This window comes from Centroberyx gerrardi, chromosome 12 (assembly GCF_048128805.1).
Source record: "Centroberyx gerrardi isolate f3 chromosome 12, fCenGer3.hap1.cur.20231027, whole genome shotgun sequence".
Lineage (NCBI taxonomy): Eukaryota > Metazoa > Chordata > Actinopteri > Beryciformes > Berycidae > Centroberyx > Centroberyx gerrardi.
The window spans coordinates 6,210,672-6,230,246 of NC_136008.1; the positions used below are offsets into that span (position 1 = coordinate 6,210,672).

The 19,575-nt window shown below is 44.5% G+C and overlaps 1 protein-coding gene across 3 annotated transcripts in view; it reads left to right on the plus strand.

Annotated features, from left to right (window-relative positions):
• The first annotated feature begins 246 nt into the window (after positions 1-246).
• Positions 247-19,575, plus strand: part of satb1b (SATB homeobox 1b) — a 63,533-nt gene continuing 44,204 nt past the window's right edge. For 2 of the 3 annotated variants that reach the window (XM_071924390.2, XM_071924391.2), the window contains exons 1-3: positions 247-596; positions 15,609-15,847; positions 18,395-18,571. In XM_071924390.2, coding sequence (XP_071780491.1) covers positions 15,634-15,847; positions 18,395-18,571 — 391 coding nt within the window. In that variant the 5' untranslated portion in view covers positions 247-596; positions 15,609-15,633. Of the gene's footprint in view, positions 597-14,003; positions 14,174-15,608; positions 15,848-18,394; positions 18,572-19,575 lie in introns of those variants that run through there. The other variant, XM_078287355.1, reaches the window with a different exon arrangement.

Here is a 19,575-nt window from a genome sequence, read left to right on the forward strand (position 1 = left end):
TCTTCTTCTCCTTCTCCTTCTTGACATGCAAACATGTGGCGTGTAAATATGAAAATGAATGAGTGTGAGGGCTCTCCTGGCAGTAGCCTTCTCTCTCTCTCTCTCTCTCTCTCTCTCTCTCTCTCTCGCTCTCTCTCTCTCTCCCCGGAGAGCAGCGCGTCGGAGAGGAGCGGCTGTAAAAACCAAAGTGGGGCAATGAGACAAGCTGCGCCACAGCTGGCAAATCATCGATTTGAGCATCAGAAACGGGGAGGGGCGGTTCGTTTACCTGCCACCCTCTCAAAGCAGCCCTCCTCACATGCCGCTACTCTCCTCTACTCGACTTCAGCCCCTTTGCCCGCAGCGCACGGTTGCTCGCATTTTTGCGCTCCATCCGCTGTGCGCTCCCCAACTTCAGCCGTTTTTTACGCAGTCTCCGCCAGTGCGGTTTAGACTGCACTCCCCCTCTCATCCTTAGGACTTTTGACTTTTTTTCCACTTTTTTTTCTCCCACAGAACAGTTGCCTATTTTTTGGATCTCTCGTCGTGGAGCAGTGTCTAGAGGTTGCTCAACTTTTGATGGAAAACAAGAGGTCGGGCGACTGCTGACTTTAAAGGTACGGCTCCACACTGTAGACTCTGTATCCTGAATCATCTGTTTCTCTGCTGTCTTCATGTCACTTGCCTCTTTTAACTGTTTCTCTCGCAAACTGGATACGGTTGATTTTTGTTTTTTTTTTAAATCATATTCGTATATTGCATGACTCATAAAAATAAGGTGTGCGTCCTTGGAATAAGAACGGATAAATTACTGGCGTCTAAATGAATTACAGGCAATTTCGAGACATCAAAATAACTTTATAACCCATAAAGACCAAAAGTGGCTGTTAGGATTTAATATTTGATAGGCAAAAAAAATAACTCAGGATATGAATGTCATCAATGATAAATATATACGAGCACCCATAACTTGACTTTTGTTGCCAGCCGTTGTATTGTTTTTAATTTTGTAGAAACAGGCCTGTGTCGAATAAGCAGCGCTCATGTGATATAGGCTACGTGGGGTTAAGTATTCATCTCGCCTAATTCATTTAACAACTTATTCATCGCGCATAGCAGAAGAGCAAGAAGTGTCGCCTTCCTCGCTGCTCCATAACCAACCTGATGATTTTAGAAACCGGTCGAATTTGGTTGAAAGAAAGTTGCTTATATTTATTTTTTTCTTCCAAATTATTCCTCTTAAAGAAATACTCAATATTGCCACGCTGTTGCAGTTCTGTGCATGAAGATGTGAGGAGTATCTTGGATTATAATTTAGTGCAGGCCTTTCTCATTTTTGTTCTTTTACCTACTGTAATGAAGTGTGTGTGTCTGTGCGTGTGTGTGTCTCTCTCTGTGTGTGTGTGTGTGTGTGTGTGTTGACAAACCACATTCTTTATCAAATCGCTGACATATCTGTTATAAAGGCTGAGGCTCTATCCCATTCCAACTGGCCATCTACTTTTACTACTTTTTATTAGGCCATTAGAGCCACTTCATTTATTCTCTCCATATACTTACTATTTAATTACGTGTCAACTTGCTTCAACACATTTATAGCTTTAGCATGAAATACTTTTGTGTTTCACTTAGCTCTCAAAAGCGCACTGAGGCCAAAATGATTGCTGTGAGAAGAAAGAAAAAAAAACAGAAGCTGTGACAGGCTCAAAGGGAATTGAACAGTTAAATATATTTGCTACTTTCTCTCTGCTTGACTTGATGTGAGGTATTCAGATGGGTGTGATGATACACAGTTGGTAGTGTGAGTAGTAATGTTGTTGGTCTGCCTTGTGGCTTGTGTCACAGTGCTGATAAAGTCATTTCAGGTACAGCCAGACCTGTATGTGTGTGTGAGTGTGTGTGAGTGTGTGTGTCAGAGAGAGAAAGAGACAGAGAGAGAGAGAGAGAGAGCAGTTATAAGAAGGTGTAGTACCATCTTAAGATTGCGTGGGCATTGGTGCTCTGTGGTTTTGTCAGGTTTTAAAGGTTTCACTCTTCTGCTCCTCTGCATAGAAAACAACTCACATTTCTCACACACACCAGGCCACTGTCCTTAACTGTGCTGTTTGAGATCATTTCTATAAAGATATCAGTCGTAATGCATTCATAAAACAAAGACTAGAGTTTGTATTGTAGGTATAACCTCCCATAAAGATGCTTTTAATTTGTTAATTCAGTGATGCACCATGAGAATTATCGTAGACCCAAGATGCAGAGTAAATCAAAGTAAAAGCTCATAAACAACTTTGCATTCAAAGCGGAAACTTGATTGGAATATTATAAAAAAAAAAAAAGTAAATATCCTCAACAATTTGTGATGGCTGACAGTTCCCGCCGGCTGCTTGCTGTCAGGTTGTGTACTTTTCTCCTTCGCGTGCGATTTACAAGGTCAAGCCTGGGAACTTTGCAGGAGGAAAAAAAAAAAAAACAGGTTATGGCATAATAGCGGTGATTTTTTTTGTTTTGTTTGTTGTTGCTTTGTGTTTGTTTTTCGTTTGTCTTCTTCGCAGATCTGTGGCAGCTCAAGGTGCTGCGGTTGATCTGGTCAGTGCCTTCGAGAGCAGTGACACACAGCCCTTTTCCTGTCTCAGGCTGCCAGTGTCACTTCTTTGAAAAGTCCTCAGACAGACGAAAAGCCTGCAACGGCAGCTTGCGAGCGTTGACACAAGACCTCTCGGTTTTACTCCTCGCTCTCAGCCTTCAGAGTCTTTATCGCGTGGCGGTTTGCGAAAGTGGCACAAAGGCGCTCGCGAACGCGTCCACAGTAGCTTGTTGATCTTTTTGGCCAAAAAAAAAAAAATGTCTCCCAACTAAACTTGTTTGGCAGGAATGATGAGAATCACAGGGTGAGGACGGTGCCACGGGTGCGTACGTGTGCCTAAAGGGTCACACACACACACACACACACACACACACACACACATCCAGCTGTAAAGCCTACAAGTCAGCTGGGTTTAATTAATTCCTCTGAATGTGTTTTTGTACCTGCAGTGCAATTAACAATTAGGAAAAGATCTCAAACCTTTCCACCCTTCCTCTGACTTTCCAGTAGCAGGTTTTAGCCCCGTCATCCCCAGAGGTTTTTTTTTGTTTTTTTTTTCGCTCTTAGGTTATCTTTTCATTACCCCTAATCGAAACTACTGCACGCTGCACGCTTTATGGCAGTACAGCAGGAAATCAGACTTGTAGCGTTCGCAGGCAGTGAGAAACGTGGCTACAGTAGAGGTGATCTCTCGCTTGATCTTCCCTCCGGCCCTCTCGCTCCCCCCCCCCCACACACACACACACTCCTCCAGACCCTTTCTAATCCCTGTGACACTTTTGCATCACATCTCCCTTAATTGCCACTTCATTTGTCAGGTCGTCGGCGCGTACGCTCAAAGACGCCGAGGGGACCCGGAGGCGCGGCGGGCTCTCGCTTCGCGCCGGCTTCCTCCTCGCTCCTCGCGGTGGAGGCCAGGTGTGACGGAAAGCGAACGCAGTGACACAGCGAAACACAGTAGAATACAGTGGACGCACGTCGGGATGCGGAGCGCGGGTTAGAAGACGAAAGAAGAGCAGGTTGTCAGATGAAGCCGAGAGTAAACGCCAAAGTTTGTCCCGCGACCCTGAGAGACCAATTAGTCTGCACGGTGGAAAACAAGAGGTTGTTTTTTTGTTGTTGCGGTGCGGTTCGCTTCGAAAAGACATTAAGACCGCTTTATCACTTAAGTTTAAAGCTGAACCGTGCACTGAAGCTTCTTTATTGGTTTCAGAAAAAGCAAAAGCCAAGGAACGTTGTTGACACTACAGTGGAAAACCTGTATACGTGTGCAGCAGCTAAACAACGCCTTAGCTTTTTTGTGTGAAATGCAATACGGAGGAGGGTGGCGCCTCGAATTCCCCCGGCAAAGACGCACATTATTAAAACTCCTACTGTTGAGTATTTGCTTGGAGTTTAGAGCTGGGCTGCGCCTCACTTTGCTGAGACTGATATCTAGGCTAAAACCATTAATCGTCTTTCTTTACCACCTCGATAATTATCGCTGTAGCGAAATAACAGCTCAGCAAACAGTGAAATTATACCTGTGGTAGGGAGCAGAGTAAATACCTGTTTAGCTGCCAGCAAATGTATTTATTAGACTGTCGCCAGTAAATAAGAGGCCTGTCTCGTTTTTTAATGTGTGGCTCTTTGGGGATTCCACCTCCCTCCCCCCCCCACCCCACCCCCACCCCCCGTATGAAATAGCTCTGTTATGATTGCTAATAGAGAAGAAAGGTAACAATGATTCCCAGCCTTTTTTTTTTTGATGACATGTCACAACCAGTTTGGAAACAGAAAAACTGGGTGTCTTAATAGGGATTGTTTGTGCATTCCAGGGCTCAGTGTCAAAAATGTAAGAAGTCCCCCCACCCCCAACAATTACAGACATACCACCCTGGGTGCGTGCTTAGTGTGTGACTCGGGAGTTATAGCTCGTTTTGTCATTATCTGGAAACTTCTTTGTAAAAAAAAAATAGAAAAGGGGGGTTATGTTGTCCCGGCATGTTCAACTGCATTTATTCTGGCATATGCTTTACATACTGTTGATCCAGATTCCTTGGCTTAGTGATAAAAGCGTCACATTGTTTTTGGGTCCTCACAATCAGCCCTGTTTGCCGAATGGGTTGGCGTGTCCTCCCCGGGAGATAAAACACCAAAGTCCGTCATGTCGATTTTGTCACGCTTTGACAAAATGACATTCCCCCCCTATGTTAGATTTTTTTTTTTGTTGTTGTTTAGCATGCTTCATGCTACCGTAGCAAATACAATTTAAGAGAGCATATACATCTAAGTTTCTATGATTCAAATCACATTATTACAGGTCTCAACATATGTTTTTATTTCTTGAAAAAAAAAAAAAAAAAAAAAAGTCATTGTCTTTTATTCCGATGCTTGTCTTTATCCGATCTGTGTAGGTTTTTCTGAATCCTTTGTTCAGATAATGCAAGAAAAAAAAATAGAGAGCGATTTGCAGGAAAGCGCATCCCGCTAAGATCAGGTTGTTAATACCCACCCACATACTCCGATGAAACAATTTCAACAGATACTGTATTCTCTTTCACTCTCTCTCACACACACACATGCATGCACACACACACACACACACACACACACACCCTTGCCTTATCAACTGCTTTGTTCGTCAGTGGATGGATGATGCATCCTTTGACAAGGGATTAAATGTGCAAAGAAAAATATGTAGATAAAAAAACCCATCCTTAAGTCTGCACCTCTTATTCAATACTTCTGCCTAAGCCTAGATATTAAGAGTCTTTTTCCCGATATATGCTGTATATATTCCATTTTCCCCTTTATCTCAGTGGAGCCTCATTACTCGTGCACAGAGGAGAGTAACACCATCCCATCACCTGCCTTCATTTCCTTAACACTCTCAAGAACTCCCCACAAGGCCGGGGAGTTTGCCCTTCCCCGCCTCTCCGCCGCTACAGGAAAACCCAGCAGGACATGGCAACCTTTCTCACCCCCTTCAGTCTGTCCTCTCTCAGTGCGACAACAAAGTGTGGACAAAGCCATCTTCAGTATCTCTCCCTCTCTCTCTTTTTCTCTCTCTCTCTCTCACACACACACACACACAAACACACACACAAGCCTGTCTTTCTAACTCTATTAATTGTTTATATGTTGCAATCCACGAGGCAGAAATTAGAGTTGTAATTATTCGGTCATGTGATGACCCGGGTCCCGCAAGCAGTGACAGAAAAGTCATTTCTTTAAAAACCACCCTGCCTCTGATGCCCCTTGATTGTTCTATGACTAATTGGTTTTATAATTCGATAAAGGCAAAGAGAGCGAGAGAGAGAGAGAGAGAGAGAGAAGGAGGAGGAGGAGGAGGAGGAGGAGGGGTGTGGGGTGATAAACAAGGCGGCGAGCCGATAAAGGGTCCTCTCTCAGCGACCCGGGGACGCAGTAACGAGTTTGGAATCATTAATACAGATTCCTGACAGCGGCCTGGCGGTGGCTCGGAGGTAATTACGGCGCGGCGGCGCGGCGGCGGCACCGCTGTCGACCCCGGCGACACCGGGGCCGGGGCGCGGTGTCGGGGTCAGGGCCAAGGCCTTGTTAGACACAGCGCTGACACACGCCAGCTCGCTGTGGCTGAGCGGATGTGAGTGTGTGTGAGTGTGTGTGAGTGTGTGTGTGTGTGTGTGTGTGTGTGAGTGTGCTGCTTGCCTGTGTGTTCGTGTGTGTGGGAGTTGCATTGCGTACAGTGCACACCACATATCGTAAGGGTGGGCGTCGAGAGTTACGATATGAGAAAAGGGAGAGGCGGGGGGCGGCGGGGGGTTTCGTACAGCAGCGGAGATCGGTGGGTTTCGGTGTAGTTTGTACTTCGGCGGCGAGGCGCGGCGGAGGCCCGGCGAGGCGCGGCGGCGGCGGTAGGCCTTCCTGTCAGCAGACCTGAGGTGGAGACCTCTCGCTCCTCTTCTATTTTTGTCGACTTCATGTGATTATAAAACAATTAAGCACTTAGGAGGCGACTCTCAGAAGTTCATTACATTCCCCTTGTTCTTTCTTTCCCTCTCTGCTCGCTCGCTGCCTCCCTCCTCCCACAACGCGGCACGGACATTTGAGAGATGTAAAAAAACCTATTTCGCTAGTAATTGAAAGCCATACTCGCTGTGTGAGGACCTAACAGAAAATATGAAACTAATCTGATTTGGAGGATATGTTCATTATGGAATATCCAGCATATCTACGCTTACTTCCTAGCGACTGATTAAGCGACTTTTCATAGTCCCCAGATGTCTTATTAAGAAACATTAATAAACAATGCTACTGGACCCTAAAGTCTCTGTAGGAGTGAAGAAGTAAAGGAGAGTAAGAGGAAGAGCCGGTCGGAGTTTGCGTGGCTCATGTGGGCAGCTGTGTGGAGGTACCGACCGTTTGGAAAAAGTGACACTGATTTCTTATAAAATCATTGACAGCGCGAAATTAAAACAAATTATTGTACTTCTTAACAGACAATGGGCAACTTGAGTCACCGGTTGACAGAATGATAACACCGTTACAGACCGGATCCTCTGTGATCGTCATTCAATATCTCCGACTTCCAGTAGTTATTTTTTTCCATACATCATGTTGGAAATGAAGTCATCATGTTGTTGTTTTAGTGGCTCATGCATTGGTTTAGTTTGGTTTCTATCTGTCGCTTGTTTCGAAACGTGTTTGTCTACATATTTACATATTGCCCTACAAAGGCAAACAGCACTACTTTTCACTTTCGTGCTGTAAAGGTCAAAGGTCTGACTAGGGTTTAGAATTCATATCAACAAAAATTAGACCCATAAATGCCATTGCATAATATACTACCTGCTTCTACTTTTATCTGGACAAAATCTAGAGACAAATGGCATTTTCACCAGTCTCACTACCAGTTTAACAGCTTTTTTGGCTTTGCAGGCCTCTACTGTACACCGTCCTCCTTTTTTTTACTGTACACATCATCGTCTGTCTCACTGAGGTTCATCTGAGAACCGACACTGATGCAGGCGTGTTCCGACACGTTCCCCGACAGATTATTAAATCCTTTGCAGCCTTTAATAATACTATTATGTTTGTGTGTGTTTTTATTGTGGGAGACACTCGCAGAAAGCTCAAGGTCTAACCGCTGACAGCGCTTACCCCATGCCGTTTGTGTTCGCTGAGCGCTCAGACTCGACGCGCAGACTAATTTGTATTAGTAATCCAAATAATCTTATTAATGCCCATTAGAAGCATCACAAGTGGCGAGCATGAAGACATCACAACACCTACGTACAGTAAGTGATGGCGCCGGCTTCGCCTGCCACAATAAATAAAGCCGTTCCCCATTGCCGAGCCAACAATGATACACTTTCTTATTCCTTTTCAGTCTTTTTTTTCTTTCTTATGTGCGGAGACCATCGGTGGCTTTTTGAATAAGGAGCCACATTATTTCATTCCTGCTCCCTGAGACATAAACATGTGGTTTAAGGAACGGGAGGCCAAACGTCAAAGTTGTGATAACTGTGAGGGTGACAACAACATAGCTGTGGTAATACACACAGTGAAGGTGAAATGTATCTGTGGTGTAATGCTATGACTTCTGACATTTAAATATGAGGTTCTTTCTGTTGCAATTTAGCATCCAGTCTTTCATGTTCCTCATGTTCTTTTTCATGTTTTCTTTAGAAACGTAGCCAACAGGCACAGAATCCAGTCTGAACAATTACACTTTTATACACGCATTGCATACCACGGATCTCTCCAACGCGAGGCAGCACAGACCTGTAAAAACCCACCTTGAACAGAGCTAAATCTGTATTCAATGCATGACTATAATAGCACACAGCTAGTTATTTTTTTTTATTTTGTGAAACAGGCTTTCTGTGTTTCAAAACCGCCCATTTTTTCCTCTTTCTGTGCGATACAAAACGGTATATGTTAATTGATAATCAGCAGTGTTGATTCAGTGGTGCATTCAGTGCAAATCTGTGCCCTTCTGGATGTCAGAGGGTTTTCACAGCCACGTCGGTGCCAACCTAGCTGGCAGTGCCGGCACCTGTTGGCGGTGCCAAGGCCTGGCAGGGGTTATCGATGCTCTCTGATGGTGCCCGACAATCACAGTGGAAATGACTGCGGCTGCTTGCGTCATGCCAGATAGAAAAGAGCATTTGCCGACAATGGCTCGCTTTCACCGTCGCTCCTGTTTTCCGAACGCCGTTCTCTGTCGCCAAGGAAAAAAAAAAAAAAAACAACAAAGAGAGAATGGGAGCCGTAGTGAACATCGTGTAAAACATGTCAACATGGAAAACATGTCAACATGCAAAACATGATGCAGCGACTGTCGGGAATATGTGTCTGTGGCGTGCAGGTCTAGGTGATGCAAAGTGATCTGCTGAGGAGGGGGGGTGGGGGTGGGGGGGCTGTCTGCCTGTGTGTGTTACATGTTTGTATTTGTCAGAGTGACACCAGTGAACCTTAGTGAACAGTAGCCACATTCTGTAAAACTGAAGGACTTCATATATTTCAGGAAAACGTTTTACCTTATGTTCTTTGTCCAATATCAAAAATAATAAATACATAATTACAGGCTAATTCCATCCTCTTACATGTAACTACTGTGTGAGTAAAGGGCTAAAGATAGCTAATAACTTCAGCAATATTCACGTGTGAGTTTTACTTTCATGCCTTCAGTCACTTTATCGGAATACGTGTCACATTTTTCAGACGGTGAATAATATCTCATGTTGGAATGAATCTCTGCAAATATAGTAATTACTCCACAGTTTGGGTCCTTTTTTCACAGACATAGCAGAGCCATTTAACCACACTGCATACCGCAGCTGTGTTTAGTACACAATGTTGGCATCTCACTGAAACCCTGAGAATGGCAAGATAAGAAATGATCGTTGAATCTGTGCAGCAGCCTCTCTGCTCATGAATGCAAACATTTCGGGTCTAATACTAGCTGTTTCGACAACTCTTCCATTTCCTGTCAGAAACCACAGACATGGGACCAATTCAGAATGCACCCACCCCCTCAAAACTAACACATCATGTTAAGTAGGTGTCAATATTACAAGAGATTGTTCCATCTCAGGTGCAGAAGGCGCGCCTCGCATTGTCTTGTTCCATCACAGGCTCGTCCGCTGGCCTTGTGCTGTGAGCTCTTTATATAATGTAACCTCTTGGCCATTCAAAAAGAGAAAACTTTTGACCTCCCGTGGGTGGGAGGAACAAAGATATGGTTTCACAACAAGGGCAAGAGTGGGAACTGCAATTGTACTGTATCACTAGTACAGTAATAACAAAGCCACACCATTTCAGCCATCACTTATAATAATAATAATAATAATAATAATCTTTATTTATAGAGCACTTTTCAAAATCCACGTTACAAAGTGCTTCAGCAAAGTAAACTTCCCAGTGACTGGTTTGTCATCTGTTGAAATTTCAGCGTTCCTCTACATGGACCCAAATTCATTTCTAAGAATCCACTCCAGTTTCCTAAAATCACATGTTTTTTCATAAGTCGTTCCCCTGCAGTTTCTTTGACTACCGTCACCTGACAGTGGTTACTGTCAAGCTAATCTTAGAGGCTCACGTCTGCGGTCGGCGTTGTTTATGGAACAACAGCTTTGTGTGAGACGCCGACTATTATTGTATTTATGGTCTTACACGGAGGGAATTTATGGGCCCTGGCAGGATTTATTAATAAGTACGTAGTGTTATGTAGCGTTTCACATGCGTCTGACCTCCGCGCTAGACCAACACCCACTGGTTTGTCATTGTGATAGGTGTACGCACTTCCTGTTTTCTGTTCGTTTCCTGTTTTTGCTCTTTCAGAACCTGGACAGACATGCTTTTTTGTTTGATTCAGTTATTAGCTTTATGAGTTGGACCAGATTCCCCCACACTGCCTGTCATTTTCCTCGGCTGCAACAAAAAAAGCCCAATTTTGAATTTGCAGTATATTGGCAGTGAATGCTACTTTGGTTCTGCCATTCGGCGCTTTCGTCCAGCATACAATTTATTTAGCAGTATCAGCATATATATTTCACATGTGTGTAAAAGTGTGTATTTAACGGACGTGAAGAGCATTTCCCTTGTGGTTTTGACACTGAACCTCGCCTCACACACTCCCCCCTCTGGCTTTTCAGAGGTTATAGGACCCAAAGATGGAGAGCAAAAGATAGTCGCTCTCAACACCTTGTACCAATATTCACACCAGTAGACAACAGCATTGGTGCATTCACTGTCACCTCTGTGTGTGTGTGTGTGTGTGTGTTCATCAGATATTAGTCTAGCCTTTGTTCAAGAAGGCGAGGTGAAACAGTTATTATTAGGCCGCCTTAAGGTTAGGTGCAAACACCATATCAGGCTTCTGTTGACAATATCAACAGAGATTACCTCGTCTAATAATTTGACTTAATCCGGTTTGATATAATACAGCGCAGCCTGCCTTCAGGGAAAAGTTCATGAAATAATAACAAAATAATAACAATAGCTAAAATGTCAAGTTAAGAAAACCTTACAGTTTGCTATTGTTTGTAGAGATTGTACCAATCCCCTGCCTCTATCTATTCCTCCTTTCTTTCTTTCTTTCTTTCTTTCTTCCACCACTCTGACTTTTTGATGATCCCTTGGTCAGGGTTTTATTGACAATATCAACAGTGATTACCTCTTCTAATATTTTGACATAATCCAGTTTGACATAGCACAGCGTGGCCTGTCATGAAGGAAAAGGTAACGAGATAATAGCAGAATAATAACAATGCAATAGCTAAACGTTAAACTGAGAAACCCTCCCAACTTTGCATTGTTTATTTACTATTAAGAAGACAGTTATATATTGTCAGATCAACAACAACCTTCTATCAGGGATGCAGTTTTGGAGGGTAAACCCACCAAAACTCACTTCTCTATTTGTGGAATAGAGCTTTTTAACCACTTTTTTAGGCTGATATAAGTCTTTATGATGTGAATTACTATTAACTAGTATCGAACTGATGAGGGTAGGGTCTTTTAAGCAAGCATAAATTAACATAAACTAGTGATTTCCTGAAAATAGAATTGATTTTTTGGGTTTATTATGGTGGTCATTTGCCTTATAATGGTAACTGACTGGAGGTAATATAGTCTACCCATCCTTTTATTTACAATACTTACAATGCAGTAACTAGATATTAAGCTGAGAAACTTGTTATTGTCTGTTGTATACAGTTGACAGACAGATCAACAACCTACGAGGCATGTAGCAGCTCAGTTTGCCCATCTTTAATGTGCAGACAGAACTTACCCACTTTTTTAGGCTGATATAAATCTTTGTGATGTAAATTCATATTATAAATAGGGTCTTTAAAGGGGGGGCAATCATGAATTAATGCTTTCCTGAAAATATAATTGATTTTTTTTTGTTTATCATGTTGGTTGTTTGTCTTAGAATGACCACTAACTGGAGCTCATGTAGTTTAGCCTCCTTTTTATTTGCAGAATAGAGCATACCCTCTTTTTTTAGGCTGATATAAAACTTTTTGATGTAAATTCATAAGATACATCATACTAAGTAGTATGTAAGTTATATGTGAATGGGGTCTTTAAGGGGGGAAATACATTAATTGTTGTTTTAAGGAAATTTGAATTGATATTTTTGTTTATTATGGTGGCTGTTTGTCTTAGAATAACCACTGGAGTTCATATAGTTCACTCACCTTTTTATTATTAGCAGAATTAGAGCTTACCCACTTTTTCAGGCTGATATAAATATTCATGATGTAAATCCATAGCATACATCATGCTAAATAGTGTCAAACTGATGTAAGTTATATGAGGATGGGGGGTCTTTTAAGAAGGGGAAAGCATAAATTAATGCCTTCATGAAAATATTATTGATTTTTTGTGTTTATTACGGCGCTGGTTTGTCTCCAAATGACCACTACCTGGAGGTCAAATAGTTCACCCACCTTTTTATTTCCCAACACATCACTGCATGAAACTTATTCTGCTGTTTTGCAAAATAAAACCTACATAACGGACTATTTTTTTTACTAAACCCCACTACATGATGCATAAAGCCTGTTAGCTCCTAGTATGTGTGTGTGTGTGTGTGTGTGTGTGTGTGTGTGTGTGTGTGTGCATCTGTGTGTTACTCAGTAATAAATGCAGGACCGCCTCACTCTAATCAAGCTGATTAAAAATTCCTGCGCGCACAGCCGGAAATCGCACCACCGTTCCCCCTTCGTTGTGTGTGTGTGTGTGCATGTGGGTGTGTATGTGTGTGTGTGTGTGTGCTTTTCTGTCCACTTTCTCCACTTTATTTCCCTCTCTCCGCCAGGACTTTTCGGCCTGTGTGAATCCCCCCGAGATGCGGAGGAAATCATCTCGTTTTTAAAGGCTTATTTTTCACACACACTCCCCCCCCCCCCTTCTTTCTTTCTTTCTTTTTTTTTTTTTTTTTTTTTTACCCCCACCATCACACTATCACCACCCCATTTGAAATGAGGAGGAGAAAGGGAAAGCACAGGCAGCGCCAGCACCAGCGAGGAGAGGGGGGAGTGATGAGTCAATACAACTAATAATTTAATGGGGACACAGAGAGAGAGGGAGAGAGAGAGAGAGAGAGAGAGAGAGAGAGCGCGAGAGAGAGAGAGAGGGAGAGGAGGGAGAGAGAGAGATAGAAAGAAAGAAGAGCTCCGTCCGGACGCCAATCCCAACCAACAGGACACCTCCTACTATTACTATCGCAGGCAGCTCTCCTTATGCATCCACGGCAAAGCCTTATTTATTTTCGACATCGGAAAGTAAATCGCACTTTTTTCCTCCTCCCTTGTTGTGTTTTTTTTTTTTTTTTTTTTTTTTTTGGGAACCTGTTTCGACTGTCCGCATATCGTCTCTCCACATCGGCTCCATACGCGATAGCAAGATCACTGTCGGGTTATTTTTCTACCGGTAGTCAAATCTAAAGCCGTCGTAACGGTTATCTTTTTTTTGTACGTTAGTCCCCTCCGTAAACATACAGCGAGGGGATATTAGGTTCTCGGCAGCCGTTATTATTACTACTGTGTCCGATGTGCTTTGGCTTAATATTGGCGACTGCTAACTGTACTGTACGACTGCCTGGCGATAGCGGTGGATGTTGTAGTGTGTGAACTAAAGCAGAAGTCGCCTCACTTGTAACCGATGGACGCAGTTATTCGCTCACTTTGTGTTTAAATGTCGTTGTTTTTAACGGTCGCGATGGCCGTTTTCCTCCAGTTAGGCAGAATTAGCTAACGTTTGGGGCTACACACACACACACACACATACACACACACAACCGCTTACCAATGTTCGCCTATCACGGTCCATCTCGACCTCCTCGTCTCTTCTACAGATTCGGGTTTCTGTTTTTTTTTTTTTTTTTCTCTTCTTCTTCTCTCTCTCTCTCTCACACACACACACACACACCGCCACCCAATCCTCTCTGAAGAGCAAGAAGAAAGCGTCTTTTTTAAACTGAATAAATAACCGTTGTTGTCATGCAGACGTAAGAGAGACACCGACAAGTGAAGTGGGAGTTGTTTTGGTTTTTCTACCCTGGCCAAACTTGAAGAAGACGCGTTTTTCCAGGCTGTGTTATATGCTCTCCAGTGCTGAAGTGCTGCGTTTCAGGTTGGTTTGGCACATTTTTAACTCAACTTCCCCTTCCCTTAACGGGTCTCTCTCTCTCTTTTTTGGGTTGTGTGTCCATTTGAACTATTGCTCGTGTTTTTTTTTGTGTGTGTTTTAAGGTCATTTAAAAATCCTGACCTGGATCCGGACCATATCCGGGTCTGGATTCTTTTGCCCCCCCCCCCCCTCCCCCCTCCTCCCTATTTTGGAGAATTAGTTGCCTCATTGCATGTTATGAATGGGAGAGTTCATGATCTTTTGCGTGGGGGTGGATGATTTTGCCCCTTTCACTCTTTGACAACAGCATGCCAGTTCATTTTCATCAACACAATGCACTAACTGGGATGCAGTATCATCAGTAAGCTACTTGTAAAGAGTTTCCAATTGCAAACAAGTTAAAAAAAAAAATCAGCATAGCTTGTATTTGTAGAGGATTACATCAAATGTGTCAGGTGTTTAACCCTTTAGCTGCAGCCAAGGCATTAATTGACAGGTTCCTCCTCAGTGGCTTTGTATCTTCTGTACAATACAGCACCTGTGGGTAAAGCAGCCATACAGACTCCCACTCTCCTGTTCCTACCTATTCCTCCTTTCTTTATTTCTTTTCTTCCTCCAGTTTGACTTTTGACGAGCAGCCGATGAGTCAGCAACTCTTCTGTTTAGAAGTTTTTACTGAAGCCGTCTTTTTTTTTTTTCTCCCATCCCAAAGTACAGTTTGTAAACTCATCGCTCGCTATCAAGTGTCTGCACTCGTAAAACATAAAAAAAAGAAAAAAGTTCATACCTGTTAAGTCCCATGTTGGTGTGTGTGTGTGTGTGTGTGTGTATGTGTGTGTGTGTGTGTCACCCGGGGCCTTCGCCTCCCTTCCCCTCTGAGCTGCGTCATGAATGTGAAGCCACACAAAGTGACTCAGAAACCGAAAAACGTTAGTTCCCCCTCCGTGCGTTTGCCACGGCAGAACCCTGTTCCTTGAACTGCACTGTACTCATCCAAGTGGAATCTCTCTCAGCAAATTAATGTGTTTGCACTAAAACGGGGGCTTGTTTGCCCCTTCTCGCATGGGAGTCTCTAGCGGGACACCCATACATAATACATGCGCTGAAAAATGGGAACATTACGGTGGCACGAAAACGTCACCGTGGCCCCGAGTCGTCATAACCGAGGCGAATTGACAGTTATTGCTGTAATGGGTCCGTTCTCAGAGGTCTCGATTACTTAAAGCGCATTTTTTTTTGCCCTATATAAATGTCCGCTCACGTCTTTTGCATCCCAGATATCTAGACAAAAGGTTCTGCGTTCAACACTTCCCTCGCAAACACATTTGAGCAATTCTTTTTCTATTTTTTTGTAGTTCCTTTACGCCACACACATAAAAAAAACTACAAATCCTATAGCTGACAGCTGATGGCATCCCGTTTTTTTTCCTCTCCCCAGGTGATAGTGAGCAGAGGTGCTGAGAATGATGGAGCATCTCAGCGAGACGTGCCTGGGCAAGGAGAACTGCGAGCTGGTCAACAGCATGGCAGAGGCCAAGGCCCCGCCGGCCAAGCTGGCCCGACTGGAGCAGAACGGCAGCCCCCTGGGCCGGGCCAGGCTGGGCAGCACCGGGGCCAAGCTAGCCGGGGTCCCGTACAAACCCACCAGTCACCTGCTGAAGACCTGCCACAAGAAGGGTGAGTGGGGTGTGTGTGTGTGTAGAGAAGTGGTGAAAACGCAGATATCGTCGAACTGAGTGTGTTTGTGCATGAGAAAGAAGAAGAAATTAAATAGAGGAAAGCTGTTTAAATGCTATTGATGCTCTTAAATTGTTTGGTGTGTTTACCACTTTTGGTGTTGTCATGGCTCTGCGCTCCCCTCCTCTTCCCCCCCTCCAACCTCCACCACCCCCTGCATGCTCTCCAAAACTCTTAAACCATTTTACAATGCCTCTTTAGTCATCTTAGCACGCGCACACACACACACACACACACACACACACACACACACACACTGCACACACTCCCACTTATTTGCCCAGACAATAGCTAATAGAGGAGCGCTGTGAGAATTATTCCTGTGTCGTGCTGCATAGCGCTGTGTCACCGCTCCTCCCTCCAACCCCAGCCCTCCTGCTCCGACATTTGTTTATTAAGAGAAAGTTTCAAGTCCTTTAAGAGCCATTGCCGTTTAAAGGGAGCCTTTACTTTGAGATTATGACATAGCTTTTTAATATAACTGGTGTCGTTTCGTGAAAAATACGGCGGGTCCCGCTATCCAAAAAATAAACCTTTTTATGACTGTATGAGTTTTTTTTTTTTGTTTTTTTTTTCCAGCCGCTTCGAAATGAGTTTCAAAACCTGCAGGTTTGGAGTTGTAATAGCATTTGGCCGTTAAGGCTCATCTGTTTGTTTGTTTGGCTGGTTTGGTTTTCTTTGTGCAAGAGGGACTCAGGAACTCTTGGAATGTTGCTGTGTGAGTGTCCTCGGATGGGCCGTTTCTCTTATTTGCTCCTTTAATCTACGTGTCGCGCTCCAGCTGAGAGAGCTTAATTTTTCACCTTCATCATCTCTGCTTCTTTTGGCCACCTACAACGTTCGTTCCTCCAAGCCTCCTCGCCGCCCGCCTCCCTCCCTCCCTCCCTCCCCCCCTTCCCTCCCGACATGCCTCTGTTCGTTTTTCAGCCTCTTCCAGAGGAAAGGGCGAAGCTGCCGCGGCGGAGGCTTCGCAGAGGGCCCACAGCGGGCATTGTGTCCGAGCCCGAAACAATATTTACCGCGGCCCTCTCTGGGCTCCCTGGAAACAAAGCCAGTATTGATCCCCCAAATGAACCTACACAGCAGTCTTTATTGTTAGATCTTTATCTATTAAAATCGGGGGAGGAGAAAAGCAGCTCTTTCAGCACATTCCCTGGCATCTGCCGGCTTATTGATTGTTTTGCCAGAGCTGTGTGCATCTTCTGGAGTGCATGGGATTGGGAAATATCAGAATCCGAATCATTTTAATCGACTTGGACAATAAATGTACAGGAATTTGTCCTGGTGATAGCAGTGTGGAGACATACTGACAACTCGGGGCAACAGGACCTCACATACAGCGTCAGTGAAAGAGTTACTATGGGCAGCGAACGGCACACATCTCCCTCTACGTACATACATCAACGCTCCATATTTCGAGTCGCCGCAGCTGCTTGAAGCCAGTGCGTTAGACTCAGAATATATTTTCATCGTTGTTGTTATGCAGAGTGAGACTTCGAAAGGCCAAGCTCTCCCGGTGCCCTGAAACTTTCTTAAATTTCAGGGATGTTATTTTAGCCGAATGGCATAGCGGGTGATATTTGCACAGCGCGTCCCCTGAACATTCGGCAATCTTTGGACAAGGATTGCTCGTTCCACCTAACAGCAGAGCCACTGTTGACACAGACTAGTAAACCTCAGGGCGCAGAGGCGGCTTGGGATTTGAAGCGCTGCATCATGGGAAGATGATTTGGGGTTGGCAGGCAGAAGGCAGGCTAATGTGATCCCAGCACCTTGACAGGGAATAAAACAGTTTGGAGCCAAAAAGAGAAAGATGAATTGGAGGCTTTTTTGTTGCTGTTTCATGTTTGTTCCAACTGAGGTAAAGGTGATAATTCCATAATGAATATAGTCTCATTAAACAAAACAGACGCGAGCCATACTAGCCATTGCAGGCCGCAGTGCAACATCTCCCCTTACCGTTATGATTTCACCTTAAAGCCAGGTTGAAAAACATCAGACTGAAGGAAAGAGTCCTCACAAGACTTAATAAAAAGCCTCTTAAATTGGGATTGCAGGTGCAAAAACCTCCCCGGGAAAAATTAAGAAGAGGAGAAAGAAAAAAAGAAAGTATTATTAAATTACAAGAAAATGAGAGATTACGGTAAAAGGTCAGTCTCCCAGATTGGAGTGTTTGATATCTCACATGGATGTGAGAGTTTGGTTTCGTTGCACAGTAGCGGCAAGGATTCAGATAGAAATTGCCCTATAAGCGATGAAAAATTCCCCCCCCGCAAAATAGTTCACATGGTCAGAAAGCTTCCTTTAGTTCATTTTTTCCCAGAACTTGCACTCCCTCATAGTCCCTTGACACACCCGCACTATATATTAATCTCATCCCCACGCAAACGCACGCTACTGAAGGTCAGGGTTTGTCACGTCCTGAACTTGACCCCCCCGCCGGTCCTCACCGCCCCGTGTGTGTCTCTGTGCGACCCCCCCCCCCAGGCAACATGCTGCCCGTGTTCTGCGTGGTGGAGCACTACGAGAGTCCCATGGAGTTCGACAGCAAGGAGGAGCACGCCGAGTTCGTCCTGGTGCGCAAGGACATGCTCTTCAACCAGCTCATCGAGATGGCCCTGCTGTCGCTGGGCTACTCCCACAGCTCCGCAGCCCAGGCCAAAGGTGAGAGGGGAGAGGGGAAGGAAGGGGGGAAGGAAGGGGGGAAGGGGGGGGGGGGAGCTGAAGTGTGTAAAGGTTGATGTTGATTTCTAGTAGTTTTCTTTTGATTTGATCCTCTTTCGTTTCCTCTCTGCTCTGTTCTGGTCTGTCCCTTTTTTTTTTTTCTCTCTCTTTCTTCCCTCTGTTTCTTTCTCGCTTTCTCTCTCTCATGCTGCCTCATTTTACTCTGCAGCAAGACTCTCGCATACACTCTCTCTCTCTCTCTCTCTCTCTCTCACACACACACACACACACACACTATACACACTATACACACTCTGTGAGCTGCCCAGGTCACATAATAGCCCACCGCCAGCAGATCTGAAGCCACAGTAACACATCCTGACACTGATCCCAGACAGGAGATGCGCAAGTCTCCCAGGGGTCACACACACACACACACACACACACACACACACACACGCACACACACTCAAAGACACACCCACATTCCCGCACACAGATGTACACTCACTAAATGCACATGCATGCGCACACATATCCACTGAAACATTTACACGCACGTTCATAAACTGTGCATACACACAAGCATAATAGCACACACACACACACACACACACACACGCACACATATAGAGATATATATATATACACACACACACAAAGGCTCAGTGGGAGGGAGGGGAAGGTGGAGGGAAGGGTCTGCTAATTGCACTTGAACACATGCAGGCCGAGGGTGGCTGTTTCAAGGTGCCTCTCAGCCTGCTCTTTTATTATAGCCTGTCCATCACACACACATGTATCCACACACACACACACACACACACACACACACTTATCCTAGCCCACCTCTCACACAGTCTCCCTCCTTGGTTCCTGCTGTGTGGGTAGCCGGTCTTTCAAAGCCAGCCTCAGGAGAAACGCGTGCATTTGTTGTGATTTCAGTAATACATATGAAGTGTGTGGAGGCAAAAACGTAGATTGAGGTGCAGCTACCGGTGGCTTTG